Source organism: Prenolepis imparis, unplaced genomic scaffold, assembly GCF_030444845.1.
Source record: "Prenolepis imparis isolate NDT839.2.m4 unplaced genomic scaffold, iyPreImpa1.0 SCAF_2, whole genome shotgun sequence".
Lineage (NCBI taxonomy): Eukaryota > Metazoa > Arthropoda > Insecta > Hymenoptera > Formicidae > Prenolepis > Prenolepis imparis.
In genome coordinates, this window is record NW_028141160.1 from 16,443,679 (window position 1) to 16,463,422 (window position 19,744).

Sequence of the window (19,744 nt, forward strand, 5' to 3'; positions counted from 1 at the left end):
TTCTTGTATATTTCAAAATTCAATCTTTTTTTTAGTTACAATTTTACTATACGCGAGAGAACCGAGAAAGTTCTAAATTCAAACTTTTGCAATAATAAATTCGCTTAAACGACTCGTTGCAAGCAACGATCATGTCGAAAGTCTATTATTTTTTTTCTTTTTCTTGATAATAATTCGAGATATTCTTGTTGCGAGTCACAACTATGGCAATTACGAAAATCTTCGTAGCGTATGAGAAACTTCTTTGTTCAGATACTTCAAGTTCACCGAATACATCGTACGCTCTAAATATTAACGAGTTCGAGGTCAGCGTTGACGTAAAACAAAAAATTTGAAAGTCAAATTTTCAAACAACTATCGCGGTCCGTGTCAATCAGCGTGTGCGTATTACGTTCTTTCGTGCGAGAAAAATCGTCGAGCCGCGCTGGTTACGCGCGATGAACGGCATCGACGCGTGCTCTCCCCGAGAAGATAATTTGCGTCGACAGTCTCGAGCCCCGAGGTCTTGTGCACCACGCAGGTGTAGATGTCCATAAGGTATGTGTGTGTGTCTGTGTGTGTGTGTGTATGTGTGACATTTACGCGAGCACATAGGTACGTTGTCGCGCACGTGTGCGGCATGGAGGAGACGAGGCTGGAGCAAGGCGTGGCGCGGTCGGGGTTGCGCGGGGGAAGCCGAGGTCGTATCGGAGCCAGTGAAGCCGAAGCCTCATTATTGGGGGATTACGGTTCATTAATTCCGATCCAACGTTCTGAACTGCACGCGAAAAGGAAAAGCCGTCCTCTCCCGAGAGCCGGAGGTATCATGCGGAGAACGTTTGAAGCCGCTGCCGCTCCCCCTTGCTCGTTATGTCTGTCCTACGTGTCGCCCCCGTTAAGGTTGCCCCTTTAAAAAATGTCGATATTAAAGCTCGCGCGCGCGCGCACGCACCTTTTTCCATTATGATTTCATGAGCCGACGCGAACGTGGGTTGCGCGTCGCGTTTGATGTTTCATCCGCGCGCGTACGTCGTTGTCTGGTTGAATTTAAGCTCGCCATTCTCAGAGACGCGTAGTCGATGCTTTTTTATATCCGCACTTCGTCGGCGTCTCGTCGCTTCTCATTAACCGAAGATACCGGCACGGCGGTCGAGGGAGGGATCGATCGAGAGAACTCTAAGATAAAAGTTGGCAAGTATATCTCTACCCCCGGGTACTTGAAGCGGCGCCTCAGCGTCGGAGCTTAGCTCAGAGGGCTACAATATTGGGCAGGCCTTGCCAACGGAATGAAGCAATTACCTGCTGATTGGAGGCTCGCCCGTTAGCCGCACCATCACACTTGCCAATCCGCTAGATGGTAATTTCAATAGATACAACTGGAACCGCAAGACCGGGCGGAACGCCGATTGCTCCTCGTCCTCTCGTATGTGATTCTCTGTCGAACCGGAATACAGAAGCGAGCGTTTCCAATTCGCGTCGACTGTATTTCAAATTACAAACCGCTCACGCGATCCTTTTAAATGTCGATGGAAAATCGTAAAAGAGCATCGAATTGATAATATTAAAAGATTTCGAGTGCACTCGTAAAAGGTCGAAACAATAGCGTAAAACAAGAAGAGAAACGAGATAAGAGAAAAATGTAATAATATAATTATACATATAAATGAGAGTAGCCATAATGTATTATACGAATCATTCGTAATTTATTCTACAAGTATTTTGCGCGTTATAATAACATGTCACTACGTTTTAAGCAATTATTATTTTCTGCTTTTCTCTCTCCGATCAGCTGTTTAATCGTAGTGTTCGTCTTATCTCTTCTAAATTTTTTTCCTGTCATTTCTCGTTTGTATCTTTCGGTTTCTCTCTTTATTTAATATTTTTCTTTACATATAATTGAAGAATTGTATATATATTTTTTTATTTTAAAGGATTTCTGAAATATACAACAGAATAAATATATTTATTTAGATATTCATATATCGTTTTATCTAATTGTAAGTAAATTTGTTCGATTGATATCGTAATGAAGACGTAGAACAAACGTCGTCGAAATCCGCTGAAATTGGCACTCTTGAATGTACACGGAAATCAATTATTAACGTTAACATCGCGTCGCTTTGTTGACGGGGTGTCTCTATCACAAATGCGGCGCTCTCCGTGCTGGATACGTTCGTATCGATTCGACGATACCACCTTGTAACGGAGGGAGAGTCGGCGCACAATGAGGAATCACGACAAGAGAGCCTTATCGTACGAATAATCACTTCGAATCCCGCAGTAAGGACGGGATCTTGCTGATGGGCTCCTGTGCTCTCACGGTCGATCGCGCTTCTTTTCCACGGTCGTCCATTCTTCCCTTCCCCTCTACCCCTCGCCCCTTTCTCATGCTTCGTCTTTCTCTTTCTTTGTAAAGATTCGGACTCCACAGTCGTTCTGACTCCCGATACACACGAAAGACCCGCCAAACAAGTAACAGTTGTACTGGAGATAAAAGCAATGCAATTACGAGGCCGCCGAGGGAATTACTCAGGGAATGTCTTTAATTAAATGTTGGGAGCAGTTTCCGAGCCTCCGTTAATGCAGAGACAATTTCCTTCCATCCACTTTCCCGTGCGCGCGCGAGCGCATGCTGTTCTCGACCAGAAAGGCAACATCCGGCCGGAGATGGAAACCCCGCCGTTACGTCCGCGCGTTACGTCCGAGATTCGCGGGCATCTCGATTTAACGAAGTTTTAAAGTTTGCGTGCCTAATCACTCGCGTCAATGTCCATTTAGAAACTCGCTCGACAAGTATCGATTTCCATCGTTCGAGTTTCCTTGTTCCGATCGAGAAGCGCGCATCGCATTCTGCGCGAATCGCTTATACGCATCCGATTGACTGTTCTCGTTAAAGTTTGTTGGAATAACTTCAATTGGCCACTGTATCTTATCACTTCTGCGAAACTCTCTGTATGATGAATTCTCTGTCTACTTGGAATCCAATTTAGCACGTAAATTCCGATTAATTTTGCAAAATCCAACTAAAGAAAGTGTATCTACCTCATCAAAATATTTTATGACACATTAAACATGTTAATTAATCCTAATCTGATAAATTTAATAAGAGTGTGCATAAATTCTTATTTTTATTATGTTTATATTAAGATATCACTACAGTTGGCTATAAGTTGAATTGTTTCAATTTTTGTAACACTGTAGATTGTTGCGTATATAGACATCTTGTCGCGAGAAGATGGCAACGATCGACGGTCTGCCAAAGTTACGCAAATAGGACCAAGGGGACATTATTCCACGACTCGTTCTGACGCGACGCGACGAAACACTTCACGTGGTTTTTGTTTTTATTACGAGACATTTCCTGGAGATATATGTACGCGAGGGGGAGATTTCGGTGCGCGAGGAGCGCGACGTTGGAGGGTTTGCGAGGCGTGACAAGAAATGTCACACGCTTCGAAAAGCATAACTACATGAGGCCTGGGCTCGGTTGCATGCCGGCTGCGTTGACACATACGAGACAAAAGGAGGAAAAAGAGAGAGAAGCGGAGCGGTACCCTGCAATGCGCACGAAAATATTGAGCCCTTGAAAAAATATTGCCCGTTGCGTGATGCACGAATGCGCCTATGATTCGAGACGTGTAAACAGGGCTGTGGATCGATGCGATCAAACAAAAAAGTGTGCGAAAAACTTCGAAACTCGAGATGTAATACCTGTGCAGCTATAATGCATATAGGATTGCGTGACGCGCGTGTCCGGAAAAGCTAGATTATCGTCGCGAGTAAAAGTATTCAATTCTTTACACAAAAAGTAGAGTGAAATCATGTTATCTCAACACATTTCGCGTGACAGAGTCACAGTTTGTAATAACATTATTAGGGGTCGACGGAAATTTTTATAATATTTTATAAAGCATTAACTTCGCGCAGCGCAAACTTGTAGTTGATACCGCGAATTGGTTTACACGTTTTCTGATAAGCGAGAAGAGAGGGAGGATAAAGTTATTCCTCTGTTAAAGCATTTAAAAAAAAATTGAGTTTAAAGCGACGAGAGAAGAGAATGGCGGAATCCGAGAATACATTGAGCCGCTGGAAAAATATTGTTCGCTAGGAAAGGCACGGAAGCGTTGCTGCGAGAAGTGTAAACCGCATTATACGGGCCGTGAAATCGGAAAAAAATGTTTGTACTGGTCGGTGTACACAGACGTCTCGGTATTGTTAGAAATTAAAATTTTTTTCGAGTGTAATATCTCCGAATGACGAATGTAAAATCGGCTAAAATATTGAGCGCTCGAAGAAATATTGCTTGTCGGGTGACGCGTAAATACGTCGATTCGAGAAACATAAATCGCATTAAAACCACTTGTGAAAACGAAATAAAATGCGCTTATAGTACAGAGGTTTTATGATAATGTTTTTGCGTTATCAAAAATACTGTGATATTAATCTCGCGCGACTACGTACGGCGTATCTATTAAAAATATCGCGTTTTCAATGGAAAACGTGTTACGTAATTTATCATTGCGTTTAAACTTCATATTTACATTGCAATAATATATTGACGATGAAATAATCTCAGTTTGTTTATCACAAATTAGAAAATAAATTGTTTATAATACTTCCTAATATAATTTTGTTCTCGTGTGATAGATATACGAAATATATAATTTTCGAAATGACATAAGAGCATAATGTAAAATCTTGTTAAATATATGTACAGTTTTTCAGTTTATATCGCTATCAAATTTATATTTATTGAAATTAAATATTAGATAAGTCATTACGAATAAATCTTGCGTAAAAAATAATTGCAAAAAAAAAATCGATGTTAACGTGTGTATTTGTCATTAAAAAAAAGAAAAGAAATGATTATCCATATTGTGTACCTACATCATGTGGATTTCATAAGGTGTTACAATTTCACGCTTCCACCACGAGCCAGTATGTCGTCTGCAGGCCGACAGCGCGTCGTCGCGTATTACAGTATCAGATTGCAAATCAATATCTCATTTCGTAGGTATGAGCCGAGATGTTGCGTTCGTAATGCAGTTTCGTGACCGAGAGTGTCGACGTGTCGAGTGGCTGAAAGCAGAGGGTACACACGCGAGATGACGTACGTGTACGATCGTACATATATTCGGCATTTTTATGCGCGCACACATATGTGCCTATATAGATCGACGCTTCTCTAAGTGTACGAGCGAATAGATAGGACGGGGCAAAATTGGAAGGGGTTGTGATCTTGCGCCAGGTCAGAGGAAACTGGAACGAACATAGTCAAGCCGAATTACTCTTGGGGCTCCATAACATCGCGTCCTTCGCGATAACGATTGTTTTCTACGAAAGATTTATATTGATTGGCTAAAACAGAGAACGGATACATTTTTTTATCCGCTGCCTGTTATTGCCTTATTTTCAAAGTGAGGGCGAAATAAAAATACATTATCTTCACACAAACGTATTATTAGATAAACTGTGAGATATCGAGCTGAGATATTGAATTACATTATTTTTTTATGGCCAAACAAATTGAAAAAGAAGAAACGCGGCTATTTTAAATCTTTACGCGTAAATCACGCTCATATGATTCGTTGATATTAAATTTGTTTGACACAAACGTTGCCTCTCTTTCTCGCCGCTCTTCTCCTTCGTGCCGCGCAAAATTTCATAACGTCGAGATCTGCATAATTCGCCGCAATAATTAAGCCGCCTGCGCTAGAACGCTATCACGTGCCTTTCGTATCTCTTCTGGGTCGAATAATTCAGGGTCGAAGGTCGGCATTTCGGCGAAAGCGTTAACCCCGACACTCGCTGCCGCTTTCGCCTTCTCGCCTCTCATCCCCTCGGCCACGATTGCGCGCCGTGAAATCTCGTAACATCGGCGTCGAGATTTGCATAATTCGTCGCGATAATTAAGCAATCTGCATATTATGGCCCGCGTGCGCTGTCAGTACCTCTTTCATTAGATAAATAGTCGCGGTCCTGAAGTGGCTCTTCCCTTCCCCCTCCTGTTCTTCGTCTTCCACCCATATTTGGCTATTAGATTAGGGCGTTGTAACGAGTAATATTCACGTAACCAACTCGCGCTTCCACCCCCACGATTTCGCCCAGCGCACGACGGTCGTGCACGTACGCGCGTTTAATGTACGACGTGAACCGCAAATCCCTTGTGTCGAATATCAAAAGTGACGCCATCTTCCCTTCCTAATAATCTCACATACAACATACAAGAACATGAAATATGATGGATCCTATTACTCTTCTCTGATAGCTCTAATAACATAAAAAGACGGTTTCGTGTTTTGTGTCATGCTTTCAAAATGATAAAAAAAATACATTGCTGGATGTATGTAAAAATTACCAGAAATTTGTATTATTGATTATATATTTTGTTTGAATATATCACTGCTTGATTTTCTTATTTTGATCTTCTGCTTGTAAAAATTTGCATATTAAGCTTTCTAATATTTAATTTTCTTTTTCTCCTTTATAAGCAGCTTATAATCGATGAAAATTATTTAGAGCCTTATAAAATGAGAAAGACAACGTAAAAGCAATATAATTCCATATAAATCCTTGCGATCTCAATTGTACATTATAGGTCTAATAATTGTCTGAGATGCAAACTCTCTTAGGCGCGTCAATGCATGTCAGCCGTCGGTCGATAGGCAATAACGCCGACAAGGACGATCGGAGGGTCCGGCAAGCGGCTTTGCAAAGTTTCGCCAATCAGCAGGTGGAATCCTGGACGGAACTCACTGACAATTCAATTACAACTGGGAATTCCTGGTCCGACCCTAAGCCGAGAAAGTTTGGCGGTTTGACGGAGACCGAGGGACGCTCTCTCCGAGGGCTTGCGGAGGGGGAGGCAAGCCGCGCTTCTCCAAGTGTTATGCAGATTTCTGTTTGGCCAGTCATTACTGGGGTGTTTGCAGGCACGACAGCCATTGCTACGACTACCCTGCCCGATCTCCAACCACCAGTCAACCTCCTTCCCTTCCCTACCGTTAACGGAAGACGGTTATCTACTCTCTGGCCGCGGCAGCGCGCATCTCTATCCTCGATATTCATATCAGCACCCCCGCAACCCCCTCCTCTCTTCGGTCAGATGTAGCGCTTCTATGAATATTTACCCTCCTTTCTGTTAATATCGCGTACGTGACATTTTCCGAGCGTAAATACGCACCGGCGTCCGTGAACACGATGACTAGCGGTCATCGGCTGAAGAGGTGGATCGGAAGATAAAAAAATAACGAGCTTCGATCGAAGAGAGGAGGTCGACCGACATTGTATGTAATATTACACGACGTAATATACTCACCGGCATAGTTTGGCTACCGTGTAGAGAGTTTATCGCCGCCAGTGCTTCTTGGTGCGACGAGAGTTTCACGAATGCACAGCCTGAAACAAAAAGAAGAGAGAGGGTCATTAAAATCCAATGAAAAATAGATCATAAATTTCACATAACTGGTGTCATATTTTTTTAAGCATTTAGTTATTACGTATTAAATAAATATACACTCTACATGAAAGAATGAAATAAAAAATTGCGAAATGAGAGATTAAATAGAATTCATGACGTTCGATATTCATTTGCCAGAAGGAGCGCTGTGAGTGGCGACGAGGCCAGCTTTCTTTTCTTTGTCAGAAAAATTTCTGTGGCACACTCTGGATCCGGAAGGAAGCAAAAATACTTTTATCTTTGTGAGAGAGAGAGGAAGATCCGCAAGAGTGAAAAGAGTTCCGTTTCCGCGGAGCGAGGCCGTTCCCGCGACAATGATGGAACGATTAATCGCTCTCCTACCGCCTGCCACGTGCGCTCATCGCCGGTAGTTAGATGGAGACACGGCGAAGACAAAGAGCTCGGGGGCCCTTTGAAAAATTGACGCGCCAGCGGAGCGCAACGTGCACTTTAATAAAAGATGTTTACCGCGCGCGGACAAGCGCTTCGTAATCCGGGACGACGCGATGGTGTGGCCGCGGTTTCGTGCAATAACTATTTGTATCGTCGCCAGGGAATGATACTCGACAATCGTTGTCATCGTTTGCGCGCGTCGTATAAGCGGGATAATCCACTGGATCGTCGTATCCGGTTTATTGAAAAGGACTTGTTCGAAAATAAACTTCCCGATTTTGCTACGCGAGAAGAAACTTGGAGGAGTTTCTCGCCTGCAGAAATCGCAAGGGCAACATCCAAACGACATTTTATGCCGCGGTATTGTTTTAGTTTTTTTCTTTTTTTTTTCCAGAGAACATTGAATTTTATAGATAGAGAGCGCGCGAGTTTGGATTCAATCGGCGTCTCGAGTTTTTCACCTCGTAAAATATCAATCGATGGAAGCTGTAATCAAATTTAACGTAATCGTGTTACAGTCACAGTCAGTTGAAACACACTGCAGTTTAACTGCGCGAGAATTTCGTAACGCGGCAGAGCTTTTAAAAATGAGATTAACCTTTTCGAGGATCGAATATCGCTCAATATACTCGCCAATTTCTGTCGAGCGAGCGCCTCTTGAAAAATAAACGAAACTCGATTGCGATATGCTTCTGGGAGATGGGACGGATCAGGATTGAAGGGAATTAGGGCGAAAAGAGGGCGCACCCACTCCCTTTATCTGCTGAAGTATGACACGATAACGTACCCACTCGTCCCTTTCCTAAACTTTGGACCTTCCTCTGATCTCAGCATAGCCCTCGTCTTCGACATTCAGTTTCAACACGGACGGACAATTTTAGGCTTTCGATCAATATATTAAGTTTCAAAACTTTTTATGACATATTATATATACAAAAATATTACACGCGAATGCACGTCATGCTTAATAAATGCAAAAATTATGTATCTTTATTATTTAATTTACTAATTTTGCGCGATAGAACATATCGGGTATGCTGTATTAGATGAAGAAATAAAGAAAAGATAATCACATACAACTGTTCTAAAACGCTAAGTAATTGGAGCACAAAAAAAATGACAAAGCGGTTCTTCCCGCTTTGTTCCCGGCAGCTCATTAAGTGGCGTTGCTTGACGGCATTATACTCCTTGCCTCTCTAGCCCTTCCTGTCTGAAACACCTGGCGTCCATTGTAGCGATGATAATGTCGCCATGTCAACCTCATGCCGCTACATTAATCAGGTCGCTACATTGAATCTCGAAAACTCGAATATTTAACCAGGATCGAGATCTTCACTAATGCGCGTGCACGCAAATACATACAATTGGCACAATCGTTTACAAACGTACGTAATAAATTAATTCGATCAGTAAACTCGATATTATTTCGCTTTTATCGTATTAATCTGCAGGATTTAAGCGAACAATGTTTGCGATTATCATTATGCATCTCGCGAGGAAATTCGTAACAGGAAAATGAGCGAAATTTCTGAAGGATCATATCGGACGGAACGTACGAGATTTCGTTGTCAGATCCCGGAGACACGTATACGGTCAATGTAAGAATTCACCTGAGCTTTCAAAGCGTTCCTCTCTCGTCTTTCCCTTTTCACGGAGCTCTTCGAAAACGATGCACACTTGAGATTTTTCTTCGACGCTTCTCGCATCGGCAGGATGCAAACTCGCGCAAAAATAAAGGACTCGAATTTCACGAAACTTTGCTGTATACTCAGTTGACATCATACGCATATGTATACGTATGTGTGTACGAGAGGATCAATATGTCATGTTTTTGACTAGTAGATGTATCAAGAGAAAAAATACACGAAAAAATTAATACAATAAAATCATATAAATATATAAATATGTATATAAAAATATATAGTTATGTAAATATGTTATCTAATATATAAAATGTTCTATAAAATATATATTTTATAACATATAGAGCATGTAAAAATATTTTTAAATTTGTTTTTTTTTTATTATGATTATGTTAGATTGTAAGAAAGTAGCACACATATATATACAGACATAGGATCGTTATTATTGATGAAGATAAAAATCATGAGATAACTCGAAAATACCTAATTAGTAATCAAGATATAGCCGAGTGTTTCAATTCAAATAAAGTTAGTTAGATAATTTGCTGATTATTTGGGTTTGTAAAAGAAGACCGTGCAAGAAATATATATCTGAAAACGCTTAATAACGGAATAGCTATGACTATTCCGGTGGCTCCTTTCTGTCGGCTCGAAGGCTATGTTTGCCGCTCTTCTTCCGCCTTCCTCATACGAATAGCGTCCAACAACAAACAGTAGACAGACTGTTCGCTGAATCGACGGCTCTTCGTTCACGGTGAACGAGTAAAGTTTCGTGGTCCTCCCCTGACTCACTCTCTCTCTCTCTCTCTCTCTCTCTCTCTCTCTCTCTCTCTCTCTCTCACCCCCGGGCCGTTTCGTCCCGAATTCTTCTTCCTTCAATTTCAGCCGCCGCTCGCGCGCTACCATCACGATGGGTTCCGACCGATCGATAACGCCCGCGAGACTTTCCACTCATATATTTGATTGCTCGGCAAACATGCCTAAGTTTATCCCACGGCCATCGCCATCGTCGAGCGACTACTACTACTACTACTGCGCGGGTGATGCCACGACTACCCTTACGAGCTCATACGCGCATATCAGTGCCTTGAAACGCTCAGACATCATCGCGAGTTTGTTCGCTCAAGGCATTGCGCTCAAAGTCGATCCTGTTAAGACTGCGATGTAATTCCAGCTACAAAGTATCCTGAAGTATTCGATCTCGATGATGGAAGAGCACGAGCATCAAAATCACGAGCGCGCGTGCGTGCAAATTAAAAGTCCATCTTGTCGATAAAATATCCTACTTTCTACAGTTTGACATATAAATAGTAAGCTTTAAAAAAATTGGAGAACAACGTAGTAAAAGTAAAATATTTATCACGCACGTCGGTGATAACATCGAGCGCGAAGGGAAAGAGAGACAAAGCAACCTTCTATTCATATTCCCTTCTTTGTAATGGCTTATTCAATTATTCTTTAGCGTCGTAACTGTGTCGCGCCATTAACTTCGCTTTTACTATAAACGATTCGTGGCCTTATGGTACAAGTGTGTTAACTCATTTGTCGAGCTGCCGCTCGATAACGAGTCAAGGCAAGGCGAGGTGTAGCGCATTTAGCGATCGATCTTCTTCTTTACTCGTTTCCGCGAGTAAAACTTGGCGGAAGTTGTACGCTTCATTAATCAACAGTTGATAATTAAATCATGCCGCGAACTTAGTACGAAAAAATACCCCTACTCTTTCGTTTGAGTTCGCTATAATGTTAGAAGGCCCCATTAAAGAGTAATTGTTTCGCTACGTTACGAAAGCGCAATGCCGCCGATCGATAGACCTTTTATCCAAGTGTGAGCGTTCCAAAAGAAGCGTCAGTGCAAAAATAGAATTATCGTGATCGATGGGCGAAGAACATCTGTTACCGTGGCTGGTGAAAGAGGGCGATTTGAATATAGACCCATCGATATACGCGCGCATCGTCTGTCAACCTTTGTGACTTGGTTGTAAGTCGCTAGTGAACATCTGTTTTTGTAACAGCTGAAGATGAACAGCGCACATATAGGGGGCTTAACATTCTCGAAATTTAATTTCTTTTTTGCATAAGTAATAAAAGCGGATGATTGTGTGAGTTTTTGTAGTCCCCTCGGATCTAAAGAATTATATAATTATATATCTCACAATTATATGCCTCGCTTCTTTGTTATATTACAGATAATGTAGTGTCACATGATGATATTAAATACTGTGTAAATACTTTACTTTTACAAAATGACATAAAAGCTAACGCGAGAAATAATTGATAGTTAACATCATTATAATATTATAAATATCAATAGTTATTGGATTAATGCAAGTAAAGAAAGTTTAGATAAAAAGATCGTTAATAATCATTAACATAATAGTTAATCATGATAGTTTTGTGAAAATATATATATATCAATACGAAAATGAGAAAGAAAAGTATAATGATGTCTTTCAACAACGTAGATTTAATTTATAATTGAGTTAATTTTCTTTTAATTTTGAAACGACGCTTTCAACATGTTTTTACGAGTGAAAAATGCGAAATACTTTTTATCATTTGAGAATACATACGAGAGGGAAAAATAATCCGGTTGAACTGAATAGATTCGTGTCACGGGTGTGAAGGAATACAGGAATACGAATAGTCTTGCCAACATGTAGCAAATGGGTGGAGTTCTGACTATTTCACTAATGGCATGGAGCATTGAAAGAAGGGACGTGCTAAAAAAGTTATTAACGACTTTGCGAAATGCCTGTTAGGGTGCGACTACGTGGAATAGGTCATGTGGGATTTAATATCGAGCGCAAACTCGGTGGCGTGGAGTTCCCGTATATATGTATAATACATTATACTTCATGACGCATTTGATCCATTCTATTCGCACGAAACGACACTTAACGAAATACATTTTTTAAAATTATTTTTAGACGCGAGCGCCAATTGATTATCTGTTCTAACTTTAGATATGTTTAATAATTTTGCAGCAGAAGTTACGATTATGTTTTATTTATTTATAATTAATTTAGAATTTTGAAAAAAAAATATATCATTACACGTACAATTTTTATTACATCCATCAACGATAACGAGAAATGAATTATTATTTATACATTACTATGATTATGAAAACGACGTCTTTATCATAAGTTTCGTAGAATAATCTGGCGACTATTATCTATAATATATCAATTATGAATCAAATCACCATCGATAGCAAGAATAATCGAATTTATTTCATTAACGAAGCCACTAAATTCGGGAAATGGAGCACGAATTCGCGTAATTGCTACGGTTGCAGATTTCACAAAGTGGACGATGTCTATTGAGTCTCTTAAGTAGAACAAGCTGAAACAAGCGCGCCGTACGTATCTATATATCTACGTCCTGCCTACAACCGGGCGTACGAGAATCGAAACGAAAAAAGGTGAGCATTAAAAACGCTGACAATGTTACTAAACATTCGTATGTGTCGGTACTTTTTATAATCGCGAGATGGGATCGAGATTGCGCGGACAAAACGAGCCAGAGGGACAAAAGGACTATCACAAGTACAGAGAAAGCAGCAAACATTTAGACAACACAGAATACAGATAAAACAAAGTTTATATATTCCAGATAATAAAAAACAGTGAAAAACAAAAAATAATTTTAATCGATTGTCTCTCATACAGCATGTAAAATAATAATAAAAAAAAAAATATCGGAATAATTGATTAATATAGTTTACAACATAATGTTTGCAAAACTATTAGCAATGTGTACGTTTTATCATTTTATATTTTAGTCGTATACTTAAATATCAAAATTGACATCAAACACAAAAAGCTGTAGTTGACATTTCCAAAAGAAGAGAAATTTATTTCAAATACCGAAAATTTTGAATACAAAAATATTCTAATATTATTCCTTTAAAATGCAAAAATGGGTTAATACGATATTATGATTTCATGGTATTTTGTGAGACAGACGCTATCATGGCAGTTGACATTTTATTCGGTCGCGTTATCTCTAACTCAATTTTTCGATGGTATTTGCGATACCCTCGTCCGAGGCCCTGTAAATAGTGCACAAGCTCCGAATCACGATGTAGGATACGTCCGGGTCGGACGTATTCGAGGAGAAAAAAATAAGACTCGGCATGGGGAACGGAACGTGGGGAGAAATGTGTATTACGAGCTGGGACAGCAAGTGTAATGTGAGGACACATAATGCCATTATAATGCGGACACGACCGCGTTCCCGGAGGGATGCACGGAGAGCGGGAGCGTAGAGAAAGAAGACGGAAGACAAAGAGACACGGGCACGTACACGAACGTTACCGGGCGTGACACACCCGGAAAGCGCCGTTGCCACGGTGTTATTACGAGGAGATAAATTTTCGACCGGAAAGTCCCTCGTCCTACATTCGAGAAATGTCGCGACTCAGTCAGCCGAGCCGCGTATAAAATTAGCCGTCTCTCTTTTCGACAAGAATTTGAAGAAAAATATGAATATTTTTTCCGACTTTTACACACACGCAAATTTAAGATCGCAACATATAATTCAGATTAATTCTTTCATGCTTTGTTGGATATTTTTTTTTTAAATTGTTATTATAGCGAGATAATATTATTTGTTTAAAAACATATATTTATTTTTTCATACAATGTACTGGTCTAAAAATAGAGTGTAAATTAGCAAAAAATTGTCTATACTAATCACGTACACAGAGAGAATTTCCTCTTAGAATTTACTCTCTGAAAATCATGATAACCGTGGGACAATATGATATGGAAAGAATTTTATGAGAACTTCTCTGATTAATATTTATCACAAAATTACAATAAAATATAAAACATGTTTGATTAATTTTACTATGCAGTTTAGTAAAATTAATCTAACATATATTTTATATTTTATTGTGATAGATATTATTATTTTTATTGTGATAAAAATATTAATCAGAAAAATTCTCATAAAATTCTTTCCATATCATATTGTCCCACGATTAACATGATTTTCAGAGTAAATTCTAAGAGAAAATTCTCTCTGTGTGAATTTACATAATAAAACTAATTTTGCGAATAATAACAATAAAAAATATATAGATAATATATAGAAAAATATATATAAAAAGATATTTATAAAATTTTAAATATATATAAAAAAGTATTTATAACATTTTTAATTTTTAATAGAAATATATATAAGATATAGTATTTATAAAATTTTAAAGAAAGTGTGCACAGAGAGAATTTCATTTAAAAATTTACCCTGAAAATCATGGTAATCGTGGGAGAATATGGTATGGAAAGAATTTTATAAGAGTTTCTCTGATTAATATTTATCACAATAAAAATTATATCTATCACAATAAAATATAAAATATGTTTGATTAATTTTTTGTTAAACATAGTAAAATTAATCGAACATATTTTATATTTTATTGTGATAGATATTATTATTTTTTATTGTAATAAATATTAATCAGAGAAATTCTCATAAAATTCTTTTCGTACCATATTGTCCCACGATTACCATGATTTTCAAGGTATTCTAAGAAAAAATTCTTTCAGTGTATGAAATAGTAAAGTACGAGTTTACCATAAAACCATAATAATTTCAGATTGGCTATAAAAAATTCATTATTCTATCAATGAGAACGTTTTTAAAATCATTATTGTATCGAGATAATTATTTATTTAAAAATTATATTAATTAATTCATAATATATATATATATATATATATATATATATATAATATATTGATACATTATTGAATATATAATATGTATATTGAATAATATATAGAATGTATATAATATATTGATCAAAATAATATACGGATTAGCAAAGATTCGCTTATATACTGATCGCATTCGAGATGAAAGTAATATAAATTTAGACAGCCTGTCGAATATATCTCAATTTTATATTACGCAACAAAAATATGTTGAAAAACTTACCGAGAGTCTTCCATGTATGTACAAAGGACTCGAGAAGCAAGAATTAGACCACTTGAAGCTAATAGTAGAATAATATCTCAAGAATAGTATGCGAGACGTAACTCACGTAACATACCGTTAATGATATGATTCATATGATTGAAGTGTGCCGCACGAGAATCGAGACATCGGTGCGAGCTTTCCCCCTCCCCACTTCCGTTTCTCTCCTGTCTCACTCCTTACGTCCTCTCTCTCTCGTACATCAGCTGTGGTCATCGTGTTAGCTCGAGTTTACGCACTTTTCGTTTGTCATAAAAGTAATCTTCACGTGCCAACGAGATAACGGAAGTATGTATGCGTGTGTGTGTGTGTCGAAATAAACGGGTGATCGTGCGTTTCTTAATCTACGCGTCACAATTAACACGTTTTTCGATGTTGATGAGCGCGTCGAAATAATATAACCTATAACCTATAACCGCGTTCAGTTATTCATTGCGTATTGTGGATTTTCGAAGTTTGAATGTTACGAAACGCACAAATTAGTAAAGTATCATATACCGTGTAGTGCACGAGTGTTCGTATATATGACGAGGAATATCGTACTTTGGATTTTTGAGAAGAGAATTGTACGGAACGCGAAGGAGCAGCGAGAGATTTTTCGGAGCAGCGACTCGGATGCACGCAATGACGATGCATCGACCGGTAAGTGAACTCGTTTATTTATCTAACTTATTCATTGATTTTTTGAAAAGAATTGTAATAAAAAAATCTGATTACCATTTAATTATTGAATACATTACATAATGACCATAAAATTGAGATTTTCTATGAATATTTCAATCAATCAATGAATAAAATATTTTTATTATTATTTTAGCTCTCTGATTATATCTATTATTTATTAATCATGAATACTGATGATTTAGTAACTACAATTATTGATTGCTAGTTTGATTGTTCAGTAATCGCATTAGAAAATGATGCGATGTATATCCTGAATCGTATTACGTCGTGTACGTACGATAATAATATAGTCTGATAAGAATGATGCGCCGAATTTACAATATCGATTATCAAATTTTAGTAAAATTTCTAACACACGTAGGACACACACGATTTCCTCAAAGACGACGCGGAATAAGCAAATAAATTAATGTTTTCATTCAAGATTCAAATACAATCGCGTGCGAATAAAAATTATTACGTGTATTCGCATGACTGATGATTTAATAACTACAATTATTGATTGCTAGTTTGATTGTTCAGTAATCGCATTAAATAATGATGCGATGTATATCCTGAATCGTATTATAATACGTCGTGTACGTACGATAATAATATAAAGTCTGATAAGAATGATGCGCAGAATTTACAATATCGATTATCGAATTTTGGTAAAATTTCTAACACACGTAGGACACACACGATTTCCTCAAAGACGACGCGGAATAAGCAAATAAATTAATGTTTTCATTCAAGATTCAAATACAATCGCGTGCGAATAAAAATTATTACGTGTATTCCCATGACTGATGATTTAGTAACTGCAATTATTGATTGCTAGTTTGATTGTTCAGTAATCGCATTAAATAATGATGCGATGTGTATATCCTGAATCGTATTATAATACGTCGTGTACGTACGATAATAATAAGTCTGATAAGAATAATGATACGCCGAATTTACAATGTCGATTATCGAATTTTGGTAAAATTTATAACACGTAGGACACGATTCGCTCGAAGACGACGCGGAATAAGCAAATAAATTAATGTGTTTTCATTCAAGATTCAAATTCAATCGCGTGCGAATAAAAATTATTACGTGTATTCGCATGACTGATGATTTAGTAACTACAATTATTGATTGCTAGTTTGATTGTTCAATAGTCGCATTAAAGAATGATGCGATGTATATCCTGAATCGTATTACGCCGTGTACGTACGATAATAATATAGTCTGATAAGAATGATGCGCCGAATTTACAATATCGATTATCGAATTTTGGTAAAATTTATAACACGTAGGACACGATTCGCTCGAAGACGACGCGGAATAAGCAAATAAATTAATGTGTTTTCATTCAAGATTTAAATTCAATCGCGCGTGCGCGAATAAAAATTATTACGTGTATTTGCATAACTGATTTAGTAATTACAATTATTGATTATTAGTTTGATTGTTCAGTAATCGCATTAAAAAATGATGCGATGTATATCCTGAATCGTATTACGTCGTGTACGTACGATAATAATATAAAGTCTGATAAGAATGATGCGCCGAATTTACAATATCGATTATCGAATTTTAGTAAAATTTATAACACGTAGGATACGATTCGCTCGAAGACGACGCGGAATAAGCAAATAAATTAATGTGTTTTCATTCAAGATTTAAATTCAATCGCGCGTGCGCGAATAAAAATTATTACGTGTATTTGCATAACTGATTTAGTAATTACAATTATTGATTATTAGTTTGATTGTTCAGTAATCGCATTAAAAAATGATGCGATGTATATCCTGAATCGTATTACGTCGTGTACGTACGATAATAATATAAAGTCTGATAAGAATGATGCGCCGAATTTACAATATCGATTATCGAATTTTAGTAAAATTTATAACACGTAGGATACGATTCGCTCGAAGACGACGCAGAATAAGCAAATAAATTAATGTGTTTTCATTCAAGATTCAAATTCAATCGCGTGCGAATAAAAATTATTAAGCGTATTTGCATGACTGATAGGAGCATGCACAAGTATATTTGCATTTGCATTATATTTACTTCCATTCGCGTGCAGAAATTCAGATGTCCCGTATCGATCAGAAGCTTTTCGAAAGATTTCCGTAAAAGAGTACAAGATTTTATCACACATCGCATCTCTCTCGCGCGCGAATTGTTCTCATCGTTTTATCCTTATTATTCTCTATGCTCTTATTAAGTAGAGTAGCTGGTAGCGAGGTAAAGTGACGAGAACGCAGGAGAGTTCTGCAACGTTCTTTACGACCGTTTCGTAATTGCCAAGGCCTATATAACCTGGCGGCACCGGATCCACCGTCGGTCTCTCTTCCCGCGGTAGATTCATCTAGATTATAGTGCAAAACTACTCTCTCGCTCGGCGCGTATTTACCCGGCATTAAATTACACAGACGGTCGCGCGCGTTGACGAGGGTCGAGCTCGCCCCGCACGGACGCTTTACCGGTTTACTTTCATCACATCCAATATTGATCACGTTCAGCGTGCGCGGCTTTATTTATGCAACGCGGCGCGCATTGTTGCACGGCCGGTTACGGAAATCGTGTCCCGCTTTGATCAGTAGTGTTGCATTTACGTCGGATTTTGTCGCAGCTTTTTCCATCGCACGCTCTCCTCTCTCGCTACCCTATATGTATGTATATCTAGCCGGCGATCTTTCCGCGTATCCCATTCGATACCCACATATTTCGATCGTTTCCTTCCGTACGCAGAGTCGAAGCACATTTGAATAATCGAAATCTTTTTTTTTTTTATTTTAATTTTATAATTATAATTTAAAATATGCAAGATGCATAGGCAATCGTGATTTTAGAATAACGTGAGATGTTTGAGTTTTATGAAAATATGAAAATATTAATTGTATTAATATAAATCACACACACACACACACACACATATTGTTTAGAATATGATAAATCATATCGTTGAGAGAAAGGTCTTGCTTGACAGTGAAAAAAATTTTATTTAGGCGTAATGTGAAAGTCCGAGCACGGTTTACGCGTTCAAGTATATTTTCAGTGATACAAGCGAGAGTATTGCACTACCGAGTCTCGATATATATAAGAACCGCGTTGGTCAGCGATTACGTTGGATTTTGTCCGAGTTTTCCCTCTTTCCCGGCATCGTCGCATCTGGTACCCACAAGGCGAGTGATTCTTTTCCACCTGCGCCAGATGTCTTTCGGAATTTCTTAAAAGACAATGTAAAGGAAATACAAATAAACGTACGTACTACACGCGTCATGCAAAGGGATCTGCAGTATTCGCGAGAAAATTCCGGGCACGTACAGCACTTCCGTTTCGCTCGACGGACGTCTCTCGAGAGCGAACATTTACCCATGCAAATTTTTAGTTATGGCAGGAGCATGCGAAGGGACGCGCTTTCAGTGTTCGATAATCCCTACTTCGCCGTTAAATAAACAATTTCCCTCCACATTCGCGCGCTTTGGCGATGAAAATGTGCCCGGGAAAAAAGAGGGGAAGCGCATGTGGAGTTCTCGATAACGTGCTACACTCTTCTATAAAAAGAAAGTATGCATATAACGTCGTGGTTATATCCGCGCAAGATTCCTTTTATACATGG

At 38.4% G+C, this 19,744-nt stretch overlaps 1 protein-coding gene and 1 long non-coding RNA gene across 20 annotated transcripts in view; one reads left to right on the forward strand and one right to left on the reverse strand.

The window, feature by feature from the left end:
• The window catches only part of Bru3 (CUGBP Elav-like family member bruno 3), a 578,576-nt gene that overhangs the window by 18,698 nt on the left and 540,134 nt on the right, over window positions 1-19,744 (reverse strand). For all 19 annotated transcript variants that reach the window (XM_083058812.1, XM_083058829.1, XM_083058817.1 and 16 more), the window contains one exon: window positions 7,298-7,377. In XM_083058812.1, the coding sequence (XP_082914938.1) occupies window positions 7,298-7,377 (80 nt within the window). The remainder of the gene's footprint in view (window positions 1-7,297; window positions 7,378-19,744) is intronic.
• The window catches only part of LOC145949101 (uncharacterized), a 69,587-nt gene continuing 65,521 nt past the window's right edge, over window positions 15,679-19,744 (forward strand). Inside the window, exon 1 of the long non-coding RNA XR_014427543.1 lies at window positions 15,679-16,101. This is a non-coding gene — a long non-coding RNA (uncharacterized LOC145949101). The remainder of the gene's footprint in view (window positions 16,102-19,744) is intronic.